At 41.1% G+C, this 27,544-nt stretch overlaps 1 protein-coding gene and 1 long non-coding RNA gene across 2 annotated transcripts; both read left to right on the top strand.

Moving 5' to 3' along the window:
• Nucleotides 1-546: 546 nt before the first annotated feature.
• Nucleotides 547-16,706, top strand: LOC101159259 (potassium/sodium hyperpolarization-activated cyclic nucleotide-gated channel 3). Its single transcript, XM_023955711.1, has 8 exons — nt 547-2,304; nt 7,204-7,627; nt 8,107-8,268; nt 9,429-9,647; nt 11,025-11,171; nt 11,576-11,816; nt 12,622-12,786; nt 13,755-16,706. The coding sequence occupies exons 1-8, from the start codon at nt 1,646-1,648 to the stop codon at nt 15,257-15,259; spliced, it is 3,522 nt and encodes a 1,173-aa protein (XP_023811479.1). The 5' UTR covers nt 547-1,645; the 3' UTR covers nt 15,260-16,706.
• Nucleotides 16,707-18,739: 2,033 nt separating this feature from the next.
• LOC110015241 lies at nt 18,740-21,606 on the top strand. Its single transcript, XR_002290399.2, has 3 exons — nt 18,740-19,813; nt 20,992-21,121; nt 21,213-21,606. It is a non-coding gene; the product is annotated as an uncharacterized LOC110015241 (long non-coding RNA).
• The last annotated feature ends 5,938 nt before the right edge of the window (nt 21,607-27,544 follow it).

Here is a 27,544-nt window from a genome sequence, read left to right as displayed (position 1 = left end):
TACACAACAAGCGGTGTTCAAGCATTCCCTATAGGCATTTAAAATTCATCTATGACTTTTCTTTGGTGCACTTTGAAAATATCATTTGACGTTTGGGGCTGAAGACTAGGAGCAAACATTCAAACCCACTTCATAAACGTACCCATGTCTCTGATCGAGTGAAGAACCACACCGTTTAGGCCAATGGGATAGCAAGAAGGGGCTATCCCATGATATATATTTATTTATTTATTTCAAAATATGGAACAAAACTCAGAACACACACATATTTCTCTTTTCACACCAATGTTAGTGTGATCTGTTTTTATTCATTTTCACATCTATTTTTGTTACAGTTTTAAAGTATCTTTTGTTTGGGAGGATTTAGTTTTAATGCCGATTTAAAAAGCAAATGCATGCTGCTGTCAAACTCTGAGATGTTTGTATTTTTTAACGTTAAATTACAAATGATGGAACCAATGAAGCCTTTATCCTAAATGAAGCTGAACTGCAAATGTCAGAGTGTAGAAAAATGATGGATAGAATTGAGCTTAAATTCACTGATGGAGAAAATTAAAGAAAACCCACGTTATGGCAGTTATAAATAGACATTTATTTCTTCTTCATTTCAGCAAAAACTAGCATCAAAATGATGCATTTTCTCTTTTCTTCTTCTTTTTATTTAACTCTTTCTGTATTGATGCTAAGCCGGCATAATGGAAAACCAGCACCAAAGCCTCTATTAAAAATCTCATATTGAGGTTTAACAAAATCCTTCAATAAGTGGTTGTTTTGGGTTGGTTTGCATCTAATTTTTTTAACTCAAGTAATTTAGTTAGTAGACTTTCAAAGGACACATCTAATGCAGCTGGATCAAAATAAACAGATCTTTCTGCCACTGAAGAACATCAGCTGTGCCCAAAAAAATAGAGAGAGAAAACCCATCTTTATTAGTCCAGCTTTTCCACATGGAAGAAAACCAAAGCTGAAGTATCCGCAGACTTCTAATGATTCAGTTCCCTCAGTGATTCATCAATCTAAAAGTCTGCCTCAACTACAGGGAGCAACTCCAAGAAGAGATCCTTGAATTTTCCTCCCCAGCAGTCCGGACAGGGAGGGGTGCAGAGCGCACGTTCCACCCTGGCTTCTATGGCAACCCCGATAGATTGGCTCCGTCAATATTCACGTTAATAGAAAGCAGGGGGCTTTAAGGATGAATGATGTCAGAGCTGCATGCGCGCTGATATGTGTTCACCTTGCGCTGAGAGAGAGTCAGATCTTTCGGGGGAGGTGGAGAGGATGCTTTGTCATTGAGGAGCTCAGCAGCATTCTCCCATTCCGGCACGTCCGACGCTCAGCGCGCTGCATCCTGATGCGCCCCCGGCTGTCTCTGAGCTTACCTGGATTCATATTCGTTTATTTTTTTGGTTTACTTCTTTTTTTTCTCCTTTGATTGCTGCGTGTTGTTGACTCACCCCAATGTTTGATCCGGAGGATCAGGAGTCAGAGAAGACAGGACCCGTCCTGCGGATGCGCCGTGTCTGTTCTCCCTCCAGATGCACCCCAACTGTATGATTCACCCCCCTGTTTTCATGGGCTGTCATTAAAGCGCGCATTCTATTGTTTTTTTGTTTGTTTGTTTTTTTGTTTTTTTGTTTTTTGCACAATGGAGAGATTCCAGTCTTCTATGCGCAAAAGGCTGTACAGTTTGCCGCAAAACATTGTGCAAAAACCCTTTGTGAGTGACACCGAAGAAGACAGGGATGACAAGGACGCCAAAAGGAAAAGTATTCGCCTAAAACAGCTGTCTTCTCCCTCTCCTGCCAGCAGTTGCAGGAGCCTTGAGGAGGCCAGGAGCGAGGACTTGGACAGAGACGTTGCAGTCAAGACCAACTTAAACGGGGACTGTCGCTTTTTCAGAGGCAGCATCTCCTCCATCACCGGGCGCCACCATCCTGGTTCGGATTTGGCCGAACAGCGGCGCCTCATTCCGGAGGCTGACGCAGGGGTCCGAGAGAGTTTCCCCGGAGAGCACGGCCCCGGGTGCCAGCAGCGAGCGCCGGCCGGGCTGCTTGGCGCAGCGGGGCAGCCCTCACTGTTTGACCAGTCAAGTTTCATCAAGTTGGAGGGGACCGAGCAGATCATACCGGAGGACGACCGCCTGTACCAGGCTGGCTTCATGCACCGGCAGTTTGGTGCGATGCTCCAACCTGGAGTCAACAAGTTCTCCCTGCGGATGCTGGGCAGTGAGAGGGCCGTGGAGCACGAGAGGGAACGCGTAAAGTCTGCAGGCTTCTGGATAATCCACCCCTACAGTGATTTTAGGTAATTAATGAGCACAGAGGCCAAACACGGTGATCCTGTTACACAGTTTAGGCTCATTTGGCCTTCTAAAGAAGGGGGAAAAAAGATCATTATGACTCATCCTGAACAGTTTTAAACCATTGGGCAAAAAGGATTATTTTGAGGTTGCAACATGATCACGATGAGGGGGAAACTGCATGTTTCATAAGCTGATGGGCTGCACTTTGAATATGCACGCTCCTGCATATCATTATTTATTTTGAGACAGGCAAACATTTGATGCACAAAAGACTCATGCAAATCCTCTTACATCTTGTCATTCTGCTTTTAAAACACATATGCAGGGTGTAAGCCCCTCTTTTTGCTCAGCCTAGATGCCTGTGCATGTCTTATATAGCATTATAACGAACTAAACCACCAAGTTTCTGTGCATTTCTTCTGTCAACGCACCCTCCTGGATCAGTCCATAAGTGTCTAATTTACTCTCCATGCTGCACAGTTTGTCTTCTCGTTTGCATGCTGCATGCAGACCGTGTATCACCACCATCAAGGGATTTTCGTGACATATAACCTTGAGGCTCACTGTCATGGTATTGTACCCTGATGTGTGTCACTGCAGTTTTTTTCTCCCCCCACTCATCTGAATTACACTTTTTTTTATGATTTCAAAGAGGAGAGAGGATTACAGAAAGTGCAGGAGGGGGTTTGGAAATGGGGTAATCAAAATAGGGTAACATGACCATTCAAGATATTAGAAGCACACATCAGTGGAGATTATTACAACACAATTAGTCTAATGGAGCAGAAATGGTGTGGACGGGGAGGGGACGCAGCACAAAACACTGAAAGAGAGAACGACAGAGGGAGGGATTGAAATGGAAATGATGATGTGAGGAATCAGGCTGTCCAGCTGTTGAGGTACGAGGTGTCATCACTTCGTGCTTAGTTCCAGTCACACTTTGAGCTGGGGCAGGGCTTTAGTGCAAAGCGTGTGGTTCTTTGGGTGAATGCTTTATCCTGCATATTTCATTTTAAGTTGCAGCACTAAAGATTATTCAGGGATTTTATTTCTCTTTGTTTTGTTTTTTTTGGATGGGGGTTGGAGATTTTACAGACATGCACCTCTTCTTCTTGGTATAATGTAAACAGACAAACACCTTTTCCAGCATGACCTCTGCAGCCCCAGCAGAAGTCCCTGATTCTAAAGCTCTGTGCCTGCAGGAGCAGACATACTAAACTGGCATGCTGTGTAAATATGGTTAATATGATTGCTGGTGGACCTGAGCCACGGTACAGGTGTGTGTTAAGCCACTGAGCTGCATGCAGGCTGTTGTGCTTCAGCTGCACTCTGGCAGCAAGAGATAAGTATCTCTAGTACAAATGCGATCCCTTTTTTCAGCTGTCCCGATTGATCTAAGCTTCTTTGACCATTTTAAGCCTTGTTGCGTTCACTTTGCTTGTAACTCCCCTCTCTTTGTGCTTTTGTGCATCTTTAGTTGTTGTGTGACCCAAATAGTTATAAATTCGTCCAGTTCACCGGAGAAGTCCTCTGAGTTTTTTCTGGTTTCAAATCCCGGGCGCGAGTTACCTGTCGTGGGCAGGTGTGCATGGCCTCCTAGCACGCGGTCAGTTAAAAAGCCTACAGCAGTGTCTGCAATTGATGGCACTAATGCACTGTCCCCTGCAGACCTTAAATTTTATTTATTTATTTATTCATTCGTTTCACCCAGCTGTTCCAGCATTCTGCAGGAATGTGAGTGCAGAGCGCTAACTACTCAACATCTGGCTGGATGGGAGCTGACTTCTGTGGATGACATGGATTCTCAGGAGATAACGGTTGATTTAGCCAGAGTGGGGACATGCAATTAAGAGCAGTGTGTCAGAGCGCAGACAACAGGCAGATGTTGAGAGAAATGCAAATGCTTTGTTTGGCAGAGAACAACAGAAAGCTGATTAGAACAAATGGCCACCCTGCTCTCATCGGTTTCTCCCTTGTTTTTTTTCTCTCTTGATGTTCCCTGTTGCAGCTTGGGTGTAAGGAACTGCACAAGGTACAAATGTGAGACAGTCAGGTCCCAACTAACCTCTTCACTGCCCCTTAACTTGAAAATGGCATCCCCATATTTATCCAGAAAATAATAAATATGTACTTTGAAAGTTCACATTGCAGTCTGGGTTTAATGATTGAAGCCCCTTTTTATGATTTTACTTTGACGGGAACATTTTCCAGTCACTGTAGTATCCGAATATAAACTACAGGTGTATATTCACTTTTTAACCCCCCATTTTACATAAAATTACAAAACTTTTTTCACTAAAAGAGACAAAGCTAAAAGTTTTGCCTTTGCTGCAGTCAATAAATAGTTGGTAAGGCTGTGTTGCTTCATTCAGGGGGAAACTTTTGCTGCTTTATCCTTATCCGATTTTTTTTCTGATTGAAATTACAAATCCGAGGGTTTGCTGTGTCAGGGATCTAAGCAGAGTTCATTGTAATGGATGTGTCTGTGCAGAGCGGTTCCTTTTCCCTGTGCTTGTGCTGCCTGTACAGGCTACTGCTTAATCAATAGACATCTAATGGGTTCTCTAAAAGTGGCCTAATATTAGGCGTGCTGCCATGAACACGTCACGTAACTCTTTCCCTATTTTACAGTGAAAACAACTGTGAAAATAGTTTTCTGCAGTGAAACTTGGCACATTTTCCCACAAGATATACAATGCATAAAAACGTCCACTAGAAATAAATCAAAATTTCTTACCAAATTGGCAGATTTTCTTTAAATAAGCAAAAAATCTGCTAGTGGGGTAAGAAAAATAAGAATTCTTGATTTAAGAAACAAATTCTAGGCCATCAGACACATTTTCTCAAACTAAGATTATTTTGCTAATAATAAGACAACTTTTCTTGAACGATGGGGTTAAAATAGACCACATGGCTGCACTTGTCTGTCTTTCTCACATTGGCTGAGCATCAATGCATTAACATCAATACTTGCTATGCCACAATAGCAAAAAAGTGGATGAACAATTGTGGCAGTTTTTTAAGCATTGTTGAACCTATTTTGCTTTTAAAAAGTTTGCCTCTTTTTAAAATTAAAGCCATAAAATATGTTGTGTGTGTGGCTTGTGTCATTTGTGTTTAACACGCAGTAGCAAGTTGCCACTGTCTGACTTGTTCTTCCGAAGTCTGCAGAGACAGTTCCTGTGCTCAGCACTCTCTTATCCGACAACACTACATTGTAGAAATACAGATCAGGTATTTATTTTTATTGCAGGATTTTACATGTACCAGATTTAACAAGTGTTAAACAGTCAGAGGGGAAACTGTTGTTTCTTTGAAAACATAAACTATTACACAAATATATGACCGTATCTAGCAATACTATAGTAAATCTAAGTGTATTGCAAACATTTTCTATGTGTAAAATAAGAATCCCTGAACTCATTATTGCACATTGATTATGAAGCAAATATGCGTCATCTTAGCTTGCTTTTTCTTTCATGTTAATGAAATTAATTAAAAAGTGATTTACTTGTTATGAAAATATGAAATAAAATGTGATATTAGTGGTAAAAGAAATTCTTTCCTTTATAACATTCAGTGCTGACAGGACATTCTGTATTGGAATTCACTTTCTTGTGTTTTGTGTCAGATTTATATTTTCAATTTTATTTCTACTTTACTTTTACTTACTCAATTGGACCTTTATCTTTTTTAAAGACATGATCCAGACCACCAAAAAAGATAGAATTATAAATAATAAGATTAGGAGAAGAAAACTGAGCAGGACCAGACAATAAATTACACATAATATGTTTTTTGCAAAATATTTCAGCAGAGGATGTAGTGTTCAGTGAGAGACAGTTCAATAAACGGAACAAATAAACAAGTTAAAGAAAAAAAAATGTTTTAAGAAAAGATTTACTTTTTTTTGTATGCTTGTTTCTTAAAAACAAACTTCAAAATCTAATTTATGAGCAAGCACTGGCAAATAATGCCAAGTTTTTCAATCTAGCAAGTGGAGATATCTAAAATATATTTCTTTATTGATCTTTTAAGAAATAAATAATAGCTTTATCTTCAGAGAAACAGAGAACTCATCACCGATTTCTCTATTTTTGAGATTCATAGTTTTGTGTTTCAGTTACAGTCTAAAATTGTTTGTGGCCTCCTCTAGGCAAGGACTCCCTTACAAAGGAGCTTTTTAACCTCAGTAGGAACATCCACGTTAAATAGATGTTAATAGTAATCAGAAAAAAATGAATTAAATATTGAAAGAAAAATCTTTTGGATCCAGTAAAATGTTCGTACTTTTGTTCTAAATAATCCACTAAATAGTTTAGTTATTTCAATTATTTTCTACCAATGTGTTTTCAAGGAGCTTTGACCAACAAACAACCAAATAATTTCTTTTAACTTGAGATAACATTCAAAAAAATGTTCCTTGAATGACAGCAGATTGTCTACTTCACCTGTGTGTAAGTGTGCAAAGTAATGATAGTTTTATGACTGATAAATGACTCATGGTTGTTTTTTTGTTTGTTTCATTAGAAAAATTTGAACAGTCTTAGTCATTTCAAAGCAATCTAAACTCTCTGGAACTTTGGAAGACGAAAATCTCGCTCTCAGCTTATTTAGGTATTCTTAGACTGTGTACACAAAGTGGCTTTGATGTGTTTCATTGATTTTTTTTTACACCTCGGTAGCTTGCTGACTGTGCATGTAGCTGAGAGTCACTCTTGCAGTTTGAATCACAATTGTTTCTGACTCACAGTTGCAAAATATATATTTATATTTGTGTTATTGACATTTCCAGACATTTGAGACAACATTTTTCCTTTTATACTGTCAGGCAACATGTAAGGAAACAAATAACGTCTTATTTTGATGTGTAAATGGTCCTCTTCTGTGCGTTTTTCCAGGTTTTACTGGGACCTGACTATGCTGCTGCTGATGGTGGGAAACCTCGTCATCATCCCCGTGGGCATCACCTTTTTTAAGGACGAGCACACGCCGCCCTGGATCGTCTTCAATGTGGTCTCAGACACTTTCTTCCTTATGGATCTGGTACTCAACTTCCGCACGGGGATCGTGAAGGAGGACAACACAGAGATTATCTTGGACCCGCAGAAGATCAAGATCAAGTACTTGAAGAGCTGGTTCATGGTGGACTTCATCTCCTCCATCCCCGTTGACTACATCTTTCTCATCGTGGAGACACGCATCGACTCGGACTTTTACAAAACAGCAAGAGCCCTGAGAATCGTCCGCTTCACCAAGATCCTCAGCCTGCTGCGGCTTCTGCGCCTCTCCAGACTCATCCGCTACATCCACCAGTGGGAGGAGGTAGATGAGGCTGTTGTCGTTCCTCATTTAACTGGTCATTTACAATGAGCTTAGTTTGCATTTTTCAAATAGGAAAGACATAGACCCATCTGTGCAGGTGGAAGTGAATTTACTCCATGCATAATTCGCCTCTGCTTCTGTTCAAGACTTAAACCATGTGATGCTTCTGCACACGCATTCATCAGCTACACCCCAAACATGACAGACATTTTCCTGCATTATCATATGTGCATTATGCTCCATCTCATTCAGACATTATTGTTGCAGATGCTCACCACTAAAACAGCCTCTGCTGTTTTAAAAAAGATTAAGTGTTATCAGTCAGAAGTTCGCTGCATCCATCAGAGCACATTGCACTTAATGTACATCTCAAATCCTCTAGCTTGAGGGATGGAGAGATTGAAAGTATCATAGGTTTATCTAAAAGAGATGTGTTTAATTCTGTCTTTTCCCCTTAATTCAGACAATCTCTGTTGTAGGTTTTCCACATGACGTATGATCTTGCCAGCGCCATGGTGCGCATCATGAACCTGATTGCCATGATGCTGCTGCTGTGTCACTGGGATGGCTGCCTGCAGTTCTTGGTTCCCATGCTGCAGGATTTCCCCGCTGACTGCTGGGTTACAAGAAACAAGATGGTGGTAAGAAGGTTTTTACTGAAATGAAACCCTCCTCCTGCTCTGCATGTTTGTCAGGAAATTGTTTTGAAAAGATCACATATTTATTAGCAAATCAATGAATCCAACCTGAAAAAAAATAAAAACATCTTTAGGTGTTTTACAAAATCTAATTTAAAGGCTTTCTGAAAGAATCCCCTGCTTTTTCTTTAATTTTAAGGCCTCCTAGAGACATCTTTCATTCTTCCAGTTTGAATATGCTCTATTGCAAAATATCTGTCTGTATCTGTGTTCTTTAGAAGAGTAAAAAAATGTTTCGTTTTGTTCAGATGCATGGGACTTTGCTGATTCTTGGAGATACTTGTCCTCCTGACAGCCCTTCCAAACAAGTCACACAAATTCAGACTTTTTCAAGAAACATTTTCAGACCTGAAATATTTCTCCTGGACATTGTAAGCTTCCCCTGAGTGATGAGGAATGAGGGAAGTGCTAAACGCAACCCCTAAGTCGACTGATGGTTTTTTAACAGTTGCTTCTCCAATTGCGTTTCTGATGTAGATCATCTTCTGACTAACAAACCAATGAAAATGCTCATAAATTCCAAAAAGAAAATAATTCAGTGCTTTGGATTATCAGCTTTTTATTCTTCTAATGTTTATAGAAAGTCTTAATTTTCAACACTAGTTCTGCTGACTTGCCATCATTTTTATTTACCAAAAGGTGATGCAGTGTAATATTCCTAATGTTCTCTTTGAACTGACTTTCCCATTTAAAACTTGCACAATTCTTTATAAACAAACTTCATTTTTTGTGAATAAATTCATTAAAAGTAAAAAAAAAGTACTTCACATGACAAATTTAGCTCACTGTTTTAACGCTTTCAAAGTTCAAACAACAAATGTACTGTTTCATAAACATAAAAATTACATTTAATTTGTTCCACATGAGGAGGCATTTTAGAATAAAATATTATCAATGAGAGTAGCAGTACAATAAGAGTTTTAAAATAAAAATAAATGTTTTTTATACGGGTGAGTAAAGTCTCTGCATCTCCAAACCTGGAGAGATAGTTACTATTTCTCATTTTAATGTGATGTTTTTTTCACTTTTTAGTTTATCTACAGGATATGATCTCATCGCTTATGGTTCCCTGAGAAAGTTTTCTTTATTTTGTATCTTTCCAGAATGACACTTGGGGTCAGCAGTACTCCTACGCCCTTTTCAAGGCCATGAGTCACATGCTGTGCATTGGGTACGGTCTGTACCCTCCCATTGGCATGGCTGACGTGTGGCTCACCATCCTCAGCATGATTGTGGGGGCTACCTGCTTTGCCATGTTTGTGGGCCACGCCACAGCGCTCATTCAGTCTCTGGACTCTTCCAGGAGGCAGTACCAAGAAAAGGTGGGGCTTTGTCCTTTCAAAGTATTGGATGTAGACATGTTGTCGACTTAAAAACAGGAATCAGGGAAAAAAAACACTTCTCTGTCATGATGTCAATTAAATGGGGAAAAAAAAGGTAAATAGCGCTTTTCTACCTATAAGGCCCGAGGCGAGTTACAGTTACAGACCCATTCACCCAGTCACAAACACATTCACACACTGGTGGTGGCTCCGCTGCCGAACACTGGCGCCAACCTCCCACCAGTGCAGGGCGGGAATCAAACCTGCAACATTACGATTGTGGGCCTTACCGCTGCACCATGGCCGCCCCATCAAAGACTTTTAGATAAATTTATGAACAACACAATGTTATTGAAAACTGTAATGAGGCACATTTGAGGAGATGATTTAAAGTGCCACCATCTGTCACACACCTAGGTGTGTGAAATTTGTTCTCCACATTTGAGCCATCCCCTGGAGGAGCGGTGACCTGCAGACACAGCTGCGCTTGGGAACCATTTGGTGGTTTAACCCCCAATCCAACCCTTTAATGTTGAGAGTCAAGCAGGGAAGCATTGGGTCCCATAGTCTTTGGCAATGACTCGGCCCGGATTTGAACTCATGACCTTCAAGTCACAGGGCGGACACTCTACCACAAGGCCACTGAGCTTTGGCACACAAGCTGCCGAAATGTACAGTTTTATTATAGACTAAACTGAGTCTATATTGATGTGAAAAATAAAATGCATTTAAACAACAAAGCTTGTATTAATAAAACAGCAAACACCTTTATTTTGTTAGCTTATTTTGATCTTTCGCATAAATCTCGAGAATTTTTCTGCACAAACGGAGTATATTTTATGTAGAAACAGACTAAGGTTACGTACTAAACCCTCCTTTTATCTTCTTAAGATTATCACGTAAATGTATACATTTTTAGAGCGCCACTGGAAACTGAGTGAAATGAAACAAATTTGGATTTATTGAACCCAAAGGGATGCTTAGAAGGAAATACTCCACATATGCTGGCTTCTCAGATGGTCCAGTGTGCTCTGCTGGTCGAGTGCACTGCTGAAGGACACAGCAGTTAATGCCATTAGCTGCAGCATGCAGAGCACAACTGTATTTGTCAGATGGGGAGAGTCACAGATTTGCACCGTGGGCAGGTTTCACAGATGGCCTGACAGTTGACTGTTAACATAATGAGATATATTATAGTCCACCTCTGACCTGGCACATCAATCACTTTAATACATACTATTCTTCACATGACTTTGGATTTTGTTGCAGTCCTGAAGGCAGAAGTTGCAGTAAATGCGTGTTTCAGTGGAGGCTGTTTAACCAAAACCACTGAGATTTTGTATTGTCGGTTTGACCCTTGTTGTCCTACGGTTGCAGTATAAACAAGTGGAGCAGTACATGTCGTTCCACAAGCTCCCCGCTGACATGCGACAGAGGATCCACGATTACTATGAACACCGCTATCAGGGCAAAATGTTTGATGAGGAGAACATTCTGGAGGAGCTGAATGAGCCTCTGCGAGAGGTGAGACACCAGAAACACACAGAAATAAACAGAATCACTGAAAGAAAAAAGTGCATTCACCTTCATTTTCATTTACAGACTACAAATAAAATGTAAGCAATAATTTTAAGGTGTTTGGTTTTTCTGGTTGCTTTTTGTTAATACATAAATATACGAGAACATCCTTATTTTAATGATTCACATACAATTAATGATATAATCCAATATAGCTGTCTTACTTTGCATGATAACGTTAATAGTCATGTAATCTGATTAGTTATGCCTGCATGAGGGCAGAGAACCTTATTAACAGAGCACTAAGCTGCTTTTATAATGATTGAAATGTACACATGGAGAAGCTTGGGTGTTCCCAAGCCTTTGCCTCAGCAAAAAATGGGAACAACCCTTTCCTGTTTCCTCCTCAGGAAATCATCAACTTCAACTGTCGCAAACTGGTGGCCTCCATGCCACTTTTCGCCAACGCCGATCCCAACTTTGTCACCTCCATGCTGACCAAACTGCGCTTTGAGGTTTTCCAGCCGGGCGACTTCATCATCAGAGAAGGAACCAACGGCAAGAAGATGTACTTCATTCAGCACGGCGTTGTCAGCGTCATCACCAACCACAGCAAAGACACCAAGCTGACTGATGGCTCATATTTTGGAGGTGAATTCTGCACATTTGCCTGCTGGTCTATTGCATGCATGTGTTCTGCAGAGGGATAGTTTTAATATGTGTGCAAAGGAGCAGTGATTGTAAGATTTGTTTTGATTTACTTTGCATAAGCACTCAGCAGATTAACTTCCCTGACCATTACAGCTTGAAAAAAAAGTCCTCATCATCTCCTTAAAAGGGCTCGGGACTAAGAGGGGCAAATCTCTGATTTTGGATTCCACTTCTGTTCTTTTCCCCCTTTAGTTAACATTTAAAAGCTGTCCTTTTGTTTTTTTCCTGATTCATCATCTTTGTTTATGTTTTATAGATTTTATTTAAAGACACAAAACACGTTAGATGAAAATTAGAAATCTTGGTTTTTCATTTGTTAAATATAAAATTTCTTCTGCACAGAGGGTGGGCATGGTATTATTCTTAATACTTAAGTCCTTTCAAATGTATGTCTTTTTTTCTTGGTTTATATTTTGTTTTTGTTTTTTTTAATGCCACATTTTTTTACTTGTCTGATCTGGCACGGCAGATGAGGCCAGGACCAACTATAAGCTGCAGAAATTGCATTAAGTGCTCCATCTGTGGAGTTCAAAGGCATCAGTCCTTCCGTGTTCCATCATCCGACACCATTCCTCACTTTTCTTTGTTGGGTGCAACAAAAAGACTGCTGTGCATTACACATCTTGCATAAGAATGATGAATTTATTATATAATACACAATATTAACAATCCATTTTTAATGCCTGCTGTTTATACCTGCCTCAGACTGAGTCGGTTCTTGCCTGGAATTTTTCTCTTCTTGTAGAAATATGCCTGCTGACCCGAGGGAGACGGACAGCCAGCGTGCGAGCAGATAACTACTGCAGGCTCTATTCTCTGTCTGTAGACAACTTCGATGAGGTGCTAGAAGAATATCCCATGATGAGGAGGGCCTTTGAGACCGTGGCTTTAGACCGCCTGGACCGCATCGGTGAGTCACTGAAAAAAAATGTTCTACTGTGGTAAATCAAACATAACTTGTTAAGAAATTTTAGACATTATTTAAAAAAAAGTTACAAGCACTGCTTTAAAATATGGTTATTGGCAGAGTTACAGCAATAAATGAAATCTGCAGGGAAATAAAATCTCAATTATAGAATGCAAAAACAGCGTTATACTCATCCTGCAGCAGGACCAAAGAAACCTCCTACAGTCTGCCATGCCTTTCATCCACAGGCCTAAAGAAACAGAGGCTTTATGTAATTAGAATAACAAAGAACAGACCAGAGACTCACAGGATGGACCACATCATGTCAAATTGTACAATTGACTGTGACCTACTACATTATGTTATATTATATTATAGTAAATGAAATTACATTATTTTATATTATATGATATTATATTATATCACGTTATTTAATATTATATAATATTGTGTTACATTATATTATATTATATTATATTATATTATATTATATTATATTATATTATATTATATTATATTATATTATATTATATTATATTATATTATATTATATTGTAAATACATTTTGAATTTAAAAGTACTGCTTGATTCAATCACTAATTATTATAATTGGCCAGTATGAGGGGAGTCCTCTGCATATGAAAATGTAATAAAATACAAATGTTTAAAAAGTAACAAAAATAGATTAAAAAAAGTATGGTTATGTCAGAAATGAAAAATATTAAAATTATAAAACATAAAAATCTAGGTGTTATGTGGTTGGTAATTTATCATTGATTGGCAGGTCCCTTCCTCTTTGGACTTATACCTGCAGTTGTAGTTTCAGTGATAAAGTTTTTCTTCGTTAGTGTAGCCATGCTTTCCAAATACAGTTTTGAATAAATGAAAAATAAAAAATGAGATAAAATATTAAAAGATGTTTGAATGAGACGCATGTTTCTCTAAAAACTATGACTTTTTTATGACCACAGGAAAGAGGAATTCTATTCTTCAGCATAAAGTCCTGCATCACCAAAGTTCTGGCACACAAAACCTTCAAGAAACAGAGATCATCCAAAGAATCGTGCAACATGACCGCGACATGGCCCAATGCACGCAGCTGATCCAAGCCAGCACTGCACAGAATCTCAATCTTCCCTCTGCTCCTTCGTCACCCACTCCTGTCATCTGGACTCCATTAATTCAGGCCCCACTTCAAGCTGCTGCTGCCACCACCCCTCTGGCTCTTGCCTTAGCTCACCACCCTCAATTGCCCTCAATTCTTTTCCACAATCCCCAAGCTCCAGCGTCTGGCTCAGTGAAAGACCACAGGAGCCATTCCAAGAGTGTGCAGGTAGGTTTGAACACGTCCAGCGGCTGTGGCTCAGGGGCCAATTCCCCTGGTAGCCCTGCCAATTTTCGCTCCATGGTTGAGAGTTCAACTCTGGAGGTTCCCAGGACTCAGTATCCCCCCATTCCCCCTGTGCCGTTCTCTCTGCCGTCACAGCCGTTCTTCACTGGCAGCCTGCAGCCCGCCGCCCCTCTTCCCATTCAAAACCCTATTTCCTTCCCTCCTCTCTCTGCTTCAGTCTTCCCCATGACCCAGACCACCATCTCCTACACCTGCTCCTCTCAGCTCCACCCACAACCTTTTCCTGGCGCCATGACAACCCCATCAAACCCTTTAGGTTTACTGCAGCTGGGGGTGCCAGGGACGCTCCCAATTCGATTCCCAGCTCCCACCATAAGCCCTCTGATCTGCAGCTCCGTTAACCCCATCCTGAACCAGCTTCAGCAGGCCTCTGTGCAGCAAACCGCGATGGGTCACGACAGAGCAAGCAAGACATCCAGCGACATGCTCCTCCCACATTTTCCCATAATCACCACTGCTCATTCCTCTGCCGGGTTCCATCAACCTGCCGCTCTGAGTGGAGTCGGAGCTGCAGCTACTCTGGCCCACCACTCCCTGGTGGGAGTCCAATCCGCTTTCCTCCCCCAAGTTGTCCCCGAGCACTCGGCCCTCGCCTCCCTAGCACAGTACGGCTCGGCTGAGGCCTCGCCTTGCTACACGCCTCCCGTTTATAGTCCCAGCACACAGAGCCCGGTGAGGGGAAGGACTCTACAGATCCCCGACATCCCCAGCACCACTTGTTGTCAAACTCTTCAGACCTCATGCCCTGTCAGGATGGCCTCTATTCTGAAAGAGTCTCCTGCAGATCTCTTTACTCAGCAAATAAACACGATCTCAGGCTCTCATAGCTACACACACCAGGAAAGGCCTTTGGCTATGAGTGTCTCCTCAGAGGGGGCAGCAGGACTCTCCGTGCCCTCCATGCCCGTCAACAAACCCTTCACCCTGAGTCACTCTGCTCCATGGACACATTTAGGCGCTGAGTCTAGAAACCAGCCCCCTGGCATCGCCTCTCCGCTCCCCACATCCCCCGCTGAAATGTTAGAGAGTGAACAGAAGCAGTCCAAACTGCCCTCCAATTTGTGAGTTTCAGCCACAGCCTCCTTCAACGCCTGAGTCACAAGAATCAACCCCAGGCTGGGATCTGTTGAACCATGTCGGAGGTGATTCAGAGCAGATTGGAACTGAGAGATTTAACTGTCAATCAGAGTGAACAGAGTTTGAATCATAGATTGACATACAGTACTTCTGTTGCAGAGTGTGTAGTCTTTCCATAGAAAATCTAAAAGGATCAGCAGGTGTGAAGGGTTTTACTGTTCTACACATTAAATCCTAACCTCTCTCAGTGATGCGTTCTATTTATTTAAAACTCACAGTTTAGGCAACTTTATTTAACCTGTTATCTTTGTTAACTTTGTTCACTTAGGACTGAAACCAAAAATTGCTCTTGTCCTCTGTTTATATCTTTTTCTAACTTGGCTGAAAGTTGGTGTGAATGTGTGGACCCCCCCTTTCCCCTTCCTTCAGTGATCTGCAGAGGGACAGACTGAGCACTTTAACAGATAAGAGGGTCTGAGGGTGGAATGTCTTCCAGGATAGCTTTTCAGCAATATTGCACACCCAACTGGGTCATACAAATAAGATGGAGAAATGAATGTAACGCTGCATTACTGTTTTAGTTTGAATGTGTGTGACAGAAGCAAGGGGAATAATGGAGGTCGACCCGTTTCAGACTGGCAATAACTTACACAACATCCCCTTGAGTGGAGGATCGTGGCCTAAAATAGCAACATATGCAATTATCTGTGTGTTTTTTTTATTATGTGTATATAGTTACTGTCAATTCAAAGCATTTGTGTCAATGAATGAGTTTCTGATTTTAGTTAGAACTCAGTAATATAAGGGAAATGAATTTTTTAAAAACAAGCACTTGCGGATAATCAAACAACCTGAAAACCAGCAATGCACTGAGGTTGACATGAATGTTTCTCGCACCAGTCAAAGGGCTAAGAGGAGTTACTTGGAGAGGTGTTTAACAAGAAACCCTGGCGGGTCATTTTGCTGCATATTTACCTGTTTGTTTGTACGATTGTAAAATCTGTTTTTGAACAGTCTCTGCTTTGTGATGCTACGCTGCATCAAGCTGCTTTTTAAAAAGCACTCTCATGTCCCTCCTTTTGTCAGTATGAGGAAATGTCTGTCTGCTGCAGAGCTATGAGCAACCAGTCATCACTGATGCTTCCCATCCAGTGACTTTCAACCTTCAGGCAGCCGCTTACTGCCAGTAGACTCATCAATCCTTGACTTTTTGTTATCCTCCAATCACCTGTCAGTAATGATCTGGGACTGAGTTTAGGTTTATTTTAAGTATATACAATTTTACACATATTAGGAAAGAAGTTATCCATCTATTAACTAGTTTGTTTCTCTTTTTGTTGCCTTTATACCAACAAAGATGATTTAATGCCCTATATGTTAAGCACATTTTATTTTAGCTACTGAGTTCAATGCAATAAAGTTACATATGCTCTACGATGTTTGTCCCGTTTGTTGGTTTTTTTTTAAACACAAAGAGCAAATTGGTTAAAAGTGAACTGTAATGGTGTAATAGATACTAGATGGATTGCCTATTGAGAATAACCCAATTTTGCCACTAAAGACATTTTGAACGACTAAAAACAAAAATCTGACAGGCCTATATATTTGCTTTGTTTAAAGAGTTAAACTGGTTTATGAATGTGATGACGCATAATAGTTAAAAAAGAAAAAGTACCTCCATGGAATGCATAGTGGGGCAGTGGTCTGCACTTTCCGCCTTACAGTGAGATGGTCTTGGTTCAAATCCGCACCATGGGTGGAGTTTGTATTTTCTCTCCTGTGCAAGCGTGGATTTTCGTTGCGCACTCCAGCTTCATCCCACAGTCATAAAAAGACATGCCTCGTGGGTTGATTGTAACTGTTCCTTGGGTGTGAATATTTGTGTGTGTTTGTCTCACTGAGTGTTGCCCTGTTATGAAATGGTAAGCTGTCCAGGGTGTTCTCTTCACCCAATAGTAGCTGGTTAGGCTTCAACTACCCATGAACCTGAATAGAAATACGTGGGTATAGAACAGGTGTCTGCAACCAGAGGCTCTAGCTGTGGCTCCTTCATTCCTCTATGGCAGGGGTCGGGAACCTTTTTGGCCGAGAGAGCCATAAACGCCACATATTTTTAATTGTAATTTCGAAAGAGCCGTACAATAATGTAGTGTCCCTTTCCCACACTGAGGCACGGAGACTTAACCTCTTTAAGGTTCTTTATTCTGGTTACTGTAGACCGCAACAAACGCCGAACAATTAATTCAGCAACTCCTAAATCTCTCCCGCCGAGACGAGAGCGCTTCTCCCAACTTTATATTCACCTGCTCGCGCGTCAGCCCTCCCATTTCCATTATTCGGCCCACAGCTGAACCCCATTGGTCCAAACCCCCTAACAACAGGCTGAGCGACTGAACTGAGAGCCAATCAGATCTCTGCTTGATGCGTTTAATGAACTCCAGAACTTTCAACGCGACCCAACAGCCACCCAGTCCAACTCAGTCCGCGACAATTTGTTTAAAACTAAATATACAAATGAATGTGTGCATTTGATATAATTTCAACATTTTTAAAGTACAATAAGTCTGTGGATTCTTTTTAATAACATCGTTATGCTGTTGCTAATAAATGATGAGTATTTCTCATGGTGGTTTTACTGATGGTCTAGTCTGGTTGATTATACGTGGTGAGTTTCTGCTTCATGCAGGTGTTGAGACTTTAAACGTGATCGTAGGTCTGAATGTTTTGTAGATGTGAGACAGACTGCTCACATGCAGACCTGGAGCCAAACATATACTCACACGCTGCAGTGAGTGACGGGCAGCGGGTTTTACGTTTTTACCATCCCTGCGCGATTCACCTGCTGACTGTCTCCACAACCCCTCACCCCCACCCTCTGCTTTCTTCCTGACACATCCCGTCCCCGCATCTGCGCGCTCTTTCTCAGAGACGGGAGCGCGCAGTTTTAGGCACGGCAATTCACAGGTTTCCAGGTGGTACAAACTCTGTGAAATAATAGATAATAGTAAACTGATCATGCTGGAGGTAGTTTAGCTCGTGCTGGTTTGCGGCGCCTTCCATCCGTGAAACCCAGGTTCGACTCCAGGGCCCTCCCTGTTCCCTTCTCTACCTCTGCCGGTTCCAAGCCCGGAATGAGAAGGTTGCGTCAGGAAGGGCATCCGGCGTAAAACATTGCCAAATTTACCATGCGACTCGTTCGCTGTGGCGACCCCTGATGGGAGAAGCCAAAAGTGGAAGAGTAAACTGATCATGCTGGCGCAGATTTTTCTGTCTAAGCACCGCTACTACTGCGCGCCTCTGGCATCGCATCGCCCCCGAGAAGGACTGGTCTAAAGAAAGAAAAAAAAGTATAATTAAAGATTTGTCTGCGAGCCACATGTGACCATCAAAAGAGCCATATATGGCTCGCGAGCCATAGGTTCCCGACCCCTGCTCTATGGAGTCTTTTTGGCTTGGAATAAAAATGCAAAACATTTGAATAACTAATGTGCTTGTAGATTGGGTTCATTTGTTTTTGCAAATGAAGTTTTGTCATTTCTGTTTAGATTTTAACGTATCAGATAAATGAGTAAAATTGTGGTAGAAGGGTTAATCTATTGTCAAAGTGGTTTATCTTTGGAATAAACTTTAAGCACATAGTCTGATCTTTAGCAGCACAATAGGAGTCTAGTTGACGTTCAGAGGCAAAGTTCTTTCAGAATAGATTAAAAATATTTTTATTGCATTTTATACCATTGTTGTCATATTTGGAAGAAGGTGCACCAAATGATAGAAATGATGAATGTCACGTTTGACTTTCTTGCTTTTTTTTATTCAAGTTAAGCTGCTGCAGCAAGAGGATCCTATTTGACAGAGAGTGGATTGTATTGTGAAAGGAACTTTTATGTGCTGCAGTGCTGGCTCTCATAGAGGTAAAGGTTGCAAACCACTGATGTAGAAGATGGATGGATGATGCACCCATATATATATCAGTCAAAATGTTTCTCATAAATCTACATAGCCGACAGAAGGCACATATTGCAAAGATAAGGAAACAAAAACAGACAAAGCAAAAGAACTATTAACATTTTTGGCTCTAGATAAAGTTTCAAATGCTGGTATGTAGGCATGTGCAGAATCCATGTAACATTTCTAACAAATGTGTTCTTTTAAACACAAAACATGTTGAAATTAAGATTTATAACACAACACACGAAAGATAAACTGAATAAAATCAAATTTTAAAGGAAAAATTACATTATAAATTGACAAATAATGGATTTTTAATCTTGTCATTATTATTATCAACATTATTAAATTGGGAGAAATAGTTTGAGACTCTAAGGTAGTTGTGAGCATTCATCTGTTTAGCTCATGTTCAGTTTTAGCTTCTTGTGCTGCCAATGTTCCTGCTCTGCTCCCTGTCCGACTCACGCCTGGTTTCTGTTAGTAATCATCACAGATGATCCAGATTCACTGATCATGACATGGAGTCTGTTTGAGACCATGCTTGTAGAAAGGGGCTCTGGCATAATTCATGATTTGTTTTACTCCAACTCCAAGGTAAGTTCAAGGGCAGCCCTTCCTTTTACTCGCCTGTGGTTCTCTTTCAGACACATTTTCCTCTGTTTGTCCTGTTGTTTCTGACTCAGCTCCTGCATTTCTGTTAATCAAAGAAAATATTTTCATTTTCATTTCACCCAGCCTCTGATCTATTGCATAGTTTGGGTTTGGCCCCTAAAGTCTACTTTTTGTTTGTGGCTCATGTGAAGATGAACTGTTAGGATTTCATAGTTTTGTTTTGTTTGTTGTTGTAATTTTGAATAACCATGTCTCTTCAAACCAACACTGATTCAGAATTAGCCCAATATTATAGGGCATCAGACAGACTTTTTCTTTTTATGATCATCTAAGACAGCCTAAAGACTTTGGGAGGATCCATTTTTTTCTTTTCAGGAGATTCCTTTAGGGTGCTGACTATATCTGGTTACCATGGTGATGTGGAAGCAGCCCATTCTCTTCTACTATCTTAAAGACTGTTGTGAGCTCTCTGAAAAGCTCTTCTTTCTGACGTACATAGTGACATCTTCTGTGGACACTTGAGAAATCAGATTTGACTTTTGCATAAGTTGCTCCAAAACTTCAGTCATTAAAAAAAAAAATCTCTGACAATACGTGAGCTCAGTTTGCCTTTTTTTTCTGGCCAGACTGAAGGGCAGGCGAACTGACTCATTCATCTTTTTGATGAATGACACAATGATACATGATACAAATTTCATTTTTGTGTACTGACAAATGTATGTTGTTAAAAGGACCCCATATTTGTCTTTATGTTGTTGTGGGGGCTAAATTGAATAACCTAAACCTGTTGGGTCTTTTTATAGTAAAGTGGTGGTCTATACTCTTTGTAATTTCTGTAATTTTTACAGACTAATCGGGTTGAAGTTGAGGACTGGTCCTCCAATTTCACTCTCTGGACTTTCACTTTATCAAAAAAGATGTTTTTGTTGCTGCTCCCTTTAGGGGTTGTCTCAGTGACTCATTTGCCTCTGTCAGTCTTCTGCATCTATGGCATTATGAAGCAAGCTGAATGTGACAAAAACTTGGAATTGAAAATCAATACTTGAAATACTGACAAAACATACATTTTAAACCACAAATTACATTAAATAAAAACTAAAAAATACCTTTCAAGTGAAAATTATTGAGCATTTTTTTTGGCAATTACTTTTCTCTCAAAGGTGCCCTGGGGTGCCTTCTAGTGGCTAAGCCACTCTAAATAGAGTCAATTCACTGCTTTTGGTATTCCACCATCAACTACTGGGGAAGGAGTTTAATATCTGCATCTTCAGTCCATCCTCACAAAAACGGGTAATGAGACAGGAAGTCCTGCTTTTCTCATTCTTCCCAAATTGATGGTGAAACAGTAGATGTCATCTCAGTTTGTTGAGTCACTTTTCAGGAAAATTCTCTGAAGAAAACAAAGTTGCTGCTCCAACAGAAACCAACATCTCTAAACTCTGTGAAGTGAAGTGAAAAGTCAAAGCTACAAGTATCAGGTCTGGACTAACTCCTTCAAATACAGCAGACGATGGAGCTGAGGCAGCATTCAGACACGCCTCACAGGAGTAATTGGGAAAGACTTCTCGTCTCTGACGTTGGAGACAAACCTGTGAAGTAGCTGCTGTGATTTTACTCTTTCTGCCAGCAAAATTCCTCAAGTGCTACAGTGTCACTAAACAATGAAAAACTCTTCATCTTTATCAGCCGGATCCTGCTTGTATCAATCTTTCTCTCTGAATCTTAAGAAAGATCTTTTTTTAATACAGAGAAATAAATGTTTGGATTTATACCTACTCATGCTTCATGGTCTCTTTTGTTTCCTCAGGAACATTCATCTATTTAACGAATTCACCACTATCATCCATTCTTGATAATCCTAAAGGGAAGACATTGAAGGTTGTATTTTGTACAGTGAAATATATATTTAATGAAAGATTCAAGCAAATGCATCTTCATTTCAACACGTTTCATTTGCAGAAGCAGTTCGTGAAGTTTTGCAGTGAAGCTTAGGCAGCGATAAAACCTAGAAAAATAAGTATAAGATATATACAGTGGTGAAGTGGTTGACACTGTTGCCTGTCAGGAATAAGGCCATGGTTTGAACCCCTGCAGCTGTATTCAAACTGACCGTGCTTGTTAGTGGTTGATTTGTGACCTTATTGGAAACTGAAGGGATTCTGATAATTAATTAATTATGGGAAAAATGAAAAACTGAAGTGGAACATAAAAATACAAATAAATTCATTAGGTGACTAGCTCAATCTGTGTGCAGCATAGCAGATAAAATAGTTTCAAAAGTTCCTCACGAGATTCTACCAGCTGATTGTCTCCTCAAGAACTAAGAGCCCAAAAAGGTTTGAGAACCCCAAGATGATTTGAGTATTTAATGTCCACATAAGTGAGTAATTGAAGAAATGACCAGGAACATCTTCACATCATGAGGTCAGTTGATTGCAAATGTAAGGACATAAAACAGAAGTGTTTTGATGAGTTGTCCTTCAGCTTTAAAGAGATTTTTTTTCCCACTCAAACTGCAAATTGGGTTTTGTGTTTCATCGCCCAAGGCAGGGGTGTCAAACTCCTTTTCACCGCGGGCCACATCAGCATAGTGGTCACCCTCAAAGGGCCAGATATAACTTATACATGTAACTGAATTTAATAAAAAATAAATGTAACTACTCTTTAAAGGGCGCAGGTTCAGTTATGGGTGTTTTTTTCTGTATTTAACGTTAAAACATACTGGTAAAACATGCATGCTAGAGTGTGTTTTTTTTTAAAAGGCAGCGGGAGCAAAACTGAGTTGGTTGTGATTTTTTTTTATGTCAAAAAAGAGTTGGATTCTGATTAAATTCTATTGCTTCGATAGGCCAGCAAACGTAATTGAAAGAGAAAGCATGCCCCACCTGCCTTATCAGGAACAGATATGGGGCAGATGTGACGTCGCCATTACGCCATTAGGGCGGGTGGTGGTGGGCCAAAAGGGGGGGAGTTGCAAGGGGGGCCATGTCTCCTGTCAAGTGCTGGTTGCTGGTCCCTCTTTAAGGAAAGCTCCTCCTCCCAAAAAAAACATTTGTTAGCCTTATGGCATGAATCATTTTTTGGGCCAAATGTTAACTTCTGCCTAAGGATAAGAACATGCATTCATTCATCTTCTAAACCGTTTTGTCCCTTTCGGGATTATGGGGCTGCCGGAGCCTATCAAGGCTACTTGTGGGCAAAGGCAGGGGACACCCTGGACAGGTCTCAAGTCTGTCCCAGGGTCACACACCCATGCACGCTCACCTTCACACCAACAAACTATTTACAGTCACCAATGGACCTATGAAGCATGTTTTTGGACGGTGGGAGGAAGCCGTAGTCCCTGGAGAAAACCAACACATGCACAAGGAGACCATGCAAACTCCACACAGAGGGGTTCCCCATTGGAGCTCTGTTTCAGGTCCCCCAGCCGAGACTTAAACCCTAAAAAAGGAACATTTGTTAGCCTCATTACATGACTACGGTGGCCGACAGGGCTCACCCTACATACAAATGGAAAAACGCAACGGCATTACCCGAAGCGCGACGAAATTACCCGAAGCACAACGGCATTAAGAGACAGCGCAGCGGCATTACCCATAGAAGCACGACGACATAACTGCAGCATTAGCATTAAGCTCAGCACAACGGAAGTGAGGACTTTTTTTCCGGGGAAAAAATAAAAGCCTGGCAGATTCAAACTATTCGATACGACAGAATTTTAGGGCCACCAAAAAAAGTAAAATTATGAAATTTTAAACCGTAAATTTATGAGAAAAAAATTGTATTTTTACGAGATTAAAGTGGAAGTGCGCATACAGGGCAGCAGCAGCAACAAGTGAACGCTGCAAAGCAGCAGAGCAGACCGACTAAACTTAGTTGAACAGGTGAGCTGAATGTTTATTGATAACGTTCCAAATGTCTGGAAGTTTAGTTGCTTGATTTTTGATTTATTAATGTTTTATTTTTTGATGGGTGGTTTGCAGGATCTCTGCAGGCGATGAAGCTTACGGGGCGACAGTTATGGAGTGTGCGCGCGCTGTGTGTGTGTGCGTGGGTGCGTGTGTGTGTTGGAGACCCCGCGAGCATGTGTGAGAGCACGGGCGAAAGAGGGGGGTGAGAGCGCAGAGCGGGAGAGTTTGCCTCTATATTGTGTGATCGAGGACTGAGAACCTTAATAAAAAGATGGTGTCCCTCCCCAGAAGAAGTATTTTGTCTTATTAACTCGCTCTGGAGGCTGAGGATCCGAACGGGAAAGTGAACCCCAAACGAGGATCCGTCTTCGGCCCTGGAGAAAATCTTCCCTGCGTTTCCGACCACAGTCAGAAAGAAAAAAAGAGAAGTTATCGCGCAGGTTCAACAAGACAATCCATCCCACCTCGCAGGTGTGCCATATCAAGATGCTGATTAGACTGCATGATTATTGCACAGGTGTGCCTTAGACTGGCCGCAAGAAAACGCCACTCTGAAATCACAGATTTAGACAGATTTCAGAGAACTGGTTATTTTGTGTATGTGGAAAATGTTTCACATCTTTGAGTTCATACCATAAAAAGTGGGAGCAATAACAAAAGTGTTGCGTTTATATTTTTGGTCAGTGTAGTAATGGATGGATTTCATGTAAGGTTTCAACTCAAGTAATTTATCAATAAAGAAAAGCCAGACCTGACTACATAGTTCCTTAAATATTATTTCAGAATAGAGCAACTATGGACAGACCTCTGGGTGGCGTTACATCCATCTATCATGAAGTCCTTCACAACCTTGAGGAAGAAGGCCATCTCGACATTTCAAATACTACACACTTCTTCTGCCGACATTAGGTGTTTCTGCCTTGCTTGAAAGATGAGTTGGATACGTTTTGCAGTGGATGGGACAATCATCCATTGTAAACAGAAAGCAACATGACTCCCAACCAGCTGTGGGAGTAGGGTCACACATATCACTCTGTTACTGTACCAGAAAACACACAGGTAAAGATGTTCTTTTTTTTTTTACCCCTCACAGTTTATTCAATATAATTAATCTTTCCTAATTTTTGTTTGTTGCAGGAGTTCCAGATTCCAGACACTGACTGGGACAAAAGTGAGCTGTCCACCCAGAACCATTCAAACATTGTTGTCCCAAACATTGACTGACTGTCCACTGACAGAGGAACAAATGTCAGCTTTACAGGAAGTGGTTAATCCAAGAGCTGCATCCCATTCCTTTGGGTTTTTGTTTGTACGCCCGCCTCTTGAGGATTGAGCACAAGTTCTCAATGGGATTAAGATCATGGGGGTTTCCAGGCCATGGACCCAAATTTCAATGTTTTGGTCCCCGAGCCACTTAGTTATCACTTTTGCCTTGCACAGTGCTCCATCATGCTGGAAAATACATTGTTGGTCACCAAAGTGTTAGATTGTTGGAAGAAGTTGCTGTTGGAGGGTGTTTTGTCACCATTCTTTATTCATGGCTGTGGGGCAAAATTGTGAGTGAGCCCACTCCCTTGAATGAGAAGAAGCCCCACACACAAATGGTCTCAAGATGATTTACTGTTGGCATGACACAGTACTGATGGTAGTGCTCACCTTTTCTTCTCCGGACAAGCATTTTTCCAGATGGCCCAAACAATCGGAAAGAGGCTTCATCGGAAAATATGAGTTTACCCCAGTCTAGTTCCATCAAGAAGTCCTTTTCTATTGCCATCAAGGCCAGTGCTCAGAGCTGTGTCTGTTCAGCTGTGCTTTCTGCGTAGGTTTTAATTCGCTTTAGATCCGAAAATGTCTGCTCGACAGATGCAGTGGACACAGGGATGGTCAGCGCCAAACACACACATTTGTTCAGCTGCCTCATGATCTCACTCAGATTTTTCTGATGAAGAAAGTCAAGGAGATCAGTGGGAGATTTTCCTGCTAAATCCTCCGTGGCGTACATTACAATCAGTTCTGTTTGTAACTGAGACAGATCAAAAAGTACTCCACGTCTCTGTGGACAAGGCTGAATGTGACTTCCTGAAACTTGTGTCCAATCAGAACGTCTAAATACTGTGACGTTGCCTAAACCTGCTAGAAGGCCCTGCAGACACCAACTCAAAAATCTGATTGGTTGAAAGAAATGAATTACCGACATTGATTTTGCATTAGGAGGCCTTCACAACTCATGGTGAAGGCCCTTACTCTGCCTAGCAACAAAGGACAGCTGAAATGCGATTGGTTAAATACTCCAATATGGAAATATGTCTGTCTGGAAGCAGCATAACCATCATAGACACAGTAAAATGGAATGGACAGACCATTCGGGATGATTTAATGAGTGTGCATGGACAAAATATAATTAACACATGATTCAGATATCTTTTAGGCCTTCAGTTAAGGCCCTGACAGCCCACCACTGCCTAGAATGTATTGCCTCAATAACAGACCAAAATATCCTTGATACCGTTGACTCAGAACATGGCATCTATAACTAAGGTCCTGGGCACTTTAACCTTGTCTCATCAGTGTTAACATAAGTTGCTGAAGCTTGGTCAGAGCTCTGCGACTAGTGTAATTACTGTGTGCACTCACAGAGTTAAACACATAATAATAATAATAATAATAAATTTTATTTGTATAGCACTTTAAATGACACACAAAGACGCTTTACAACACATGAGAAACAGTTAATAAGAACAGAGCTAATACAATAAAAATACTAATAAAAACACAGAAGACAGATTAAAGATTAAAAGCTATTTTAAAAAGATGAGTTTTAAGTGATTTTTTAAAAACTGGGAGGTCAGTGCAGTCTCTGAGATGTTGGGGCAGAGTGTTCCACAGGGTTGGAGCAGCAATGGAGAAGGCTCTGTCTCCCCAGTTTCGACGCTTGGTCCGACAGGGTAGAGACAGAAGGTTAGCATCGGACGAGCGCAGAGAGCGGGAAGGGGTGTGACGCTGGAGGAGATCGGTGTGGTATGTTGGGGCCAGGTTATGAAGGGCTTTGAAAGTGATGAGGAGAACTTTGAATTTGATACGCTGGGAGCCAGTGAAGCCAGTGAGCCAGTGAAGGTTCTGAAGGATGGGGGTGGTGTGTTCACCAGAGCGGGTGTGTGTGAGCAGACGGGCAGCAGAGTTCTGAATGTACATGAAGCAGAAGCAAGATGTTCTGCAGACCAGTATAGAATTTGACTTTGCTATCATCACCTTTAAATATATCTTGATTCAACTGGTAACTGTCACACCTATCTGTCACACTGCATGGCATCTTATCATGTCCCCAGTTAATTCATTTTGAATCTCCTTTACCTTTTGGCCCACAAGATGTCTCAATTAGTTGGCATTCCTTCTCGACAGGGCCAAGTTTGACCAGAGCAGAGGCTGCTGTTGCTTCCTTCACCTTCAGAGCCTGTGCCATCTTCCTGTCAAAAAGTACAACAGCAGAAGCTGCATTCCTAAAGTTGTCATGTCCCAAGTTTGGTAAAAGGAGCCCAGTTGGGGTTGATTTTATCATTGAGGTCTGATGGTTTGCCTGGAAAAAATAGAATAAACATGACACAAAAAAACAACAATTGAAAGGTAGAGTTAGATACTACGTTCATACTGTGCAGTGCCTAAAAAACAAAATTAGCCAGCCCATTCATCAGTGTGGGGATGAGAGGCAGCTTTTTAAATGCATAAACTAGTGGATATTTAGCTGAAGTTTACAAGCTGTAACTTACCTTTGACAAAATGATCCAAGCAAATTTGCAGGAAT

Source organism: Oryzias latipes, chromosome 6 (assembly GCF_002234675.1).
Source record: "Oryzias latipes chromosome 6, ASM223467v1".
Lineage (NCBI taxonomy): Eukaryota > Metazoa > Chordata > Actinopteri > Beloniformes > Adrianichthyidae > Oryzias > Oryzias latipes.
Note: the sequence above shows the minus strand (reverse complement) of the source record. Positions and strands in the feature narration are given on the sequence as shown.

What these genes read in the sequence shown, in the direction of transcription:
- LOC101159259 (XM_023955711.1), top strand. Translation starts at nt 1,646, where the DNA reads ATGGAGAGATTCCAGTCTTCTATGCGCAAAAGGCTGTACAGTTTGCCG. An exon ending in TGATGGCTCATATTTTGGAG is followed by an intron (nt 11,817 to 12,621) that starts GTGAATTCTGCA and finishes CTCTTCTTGTAG; the next exon opens with AAATATGCCTGCTGACCCGA. An exon ending in AGACCGCCTGGACCGCATCG is followed by an intron (nt 12,787 to 13,754) that starts GTGAGTCACTGA and finishes TTATGACCACAG; the next exon opens with GAAAGAGGAATTCTATTCTT.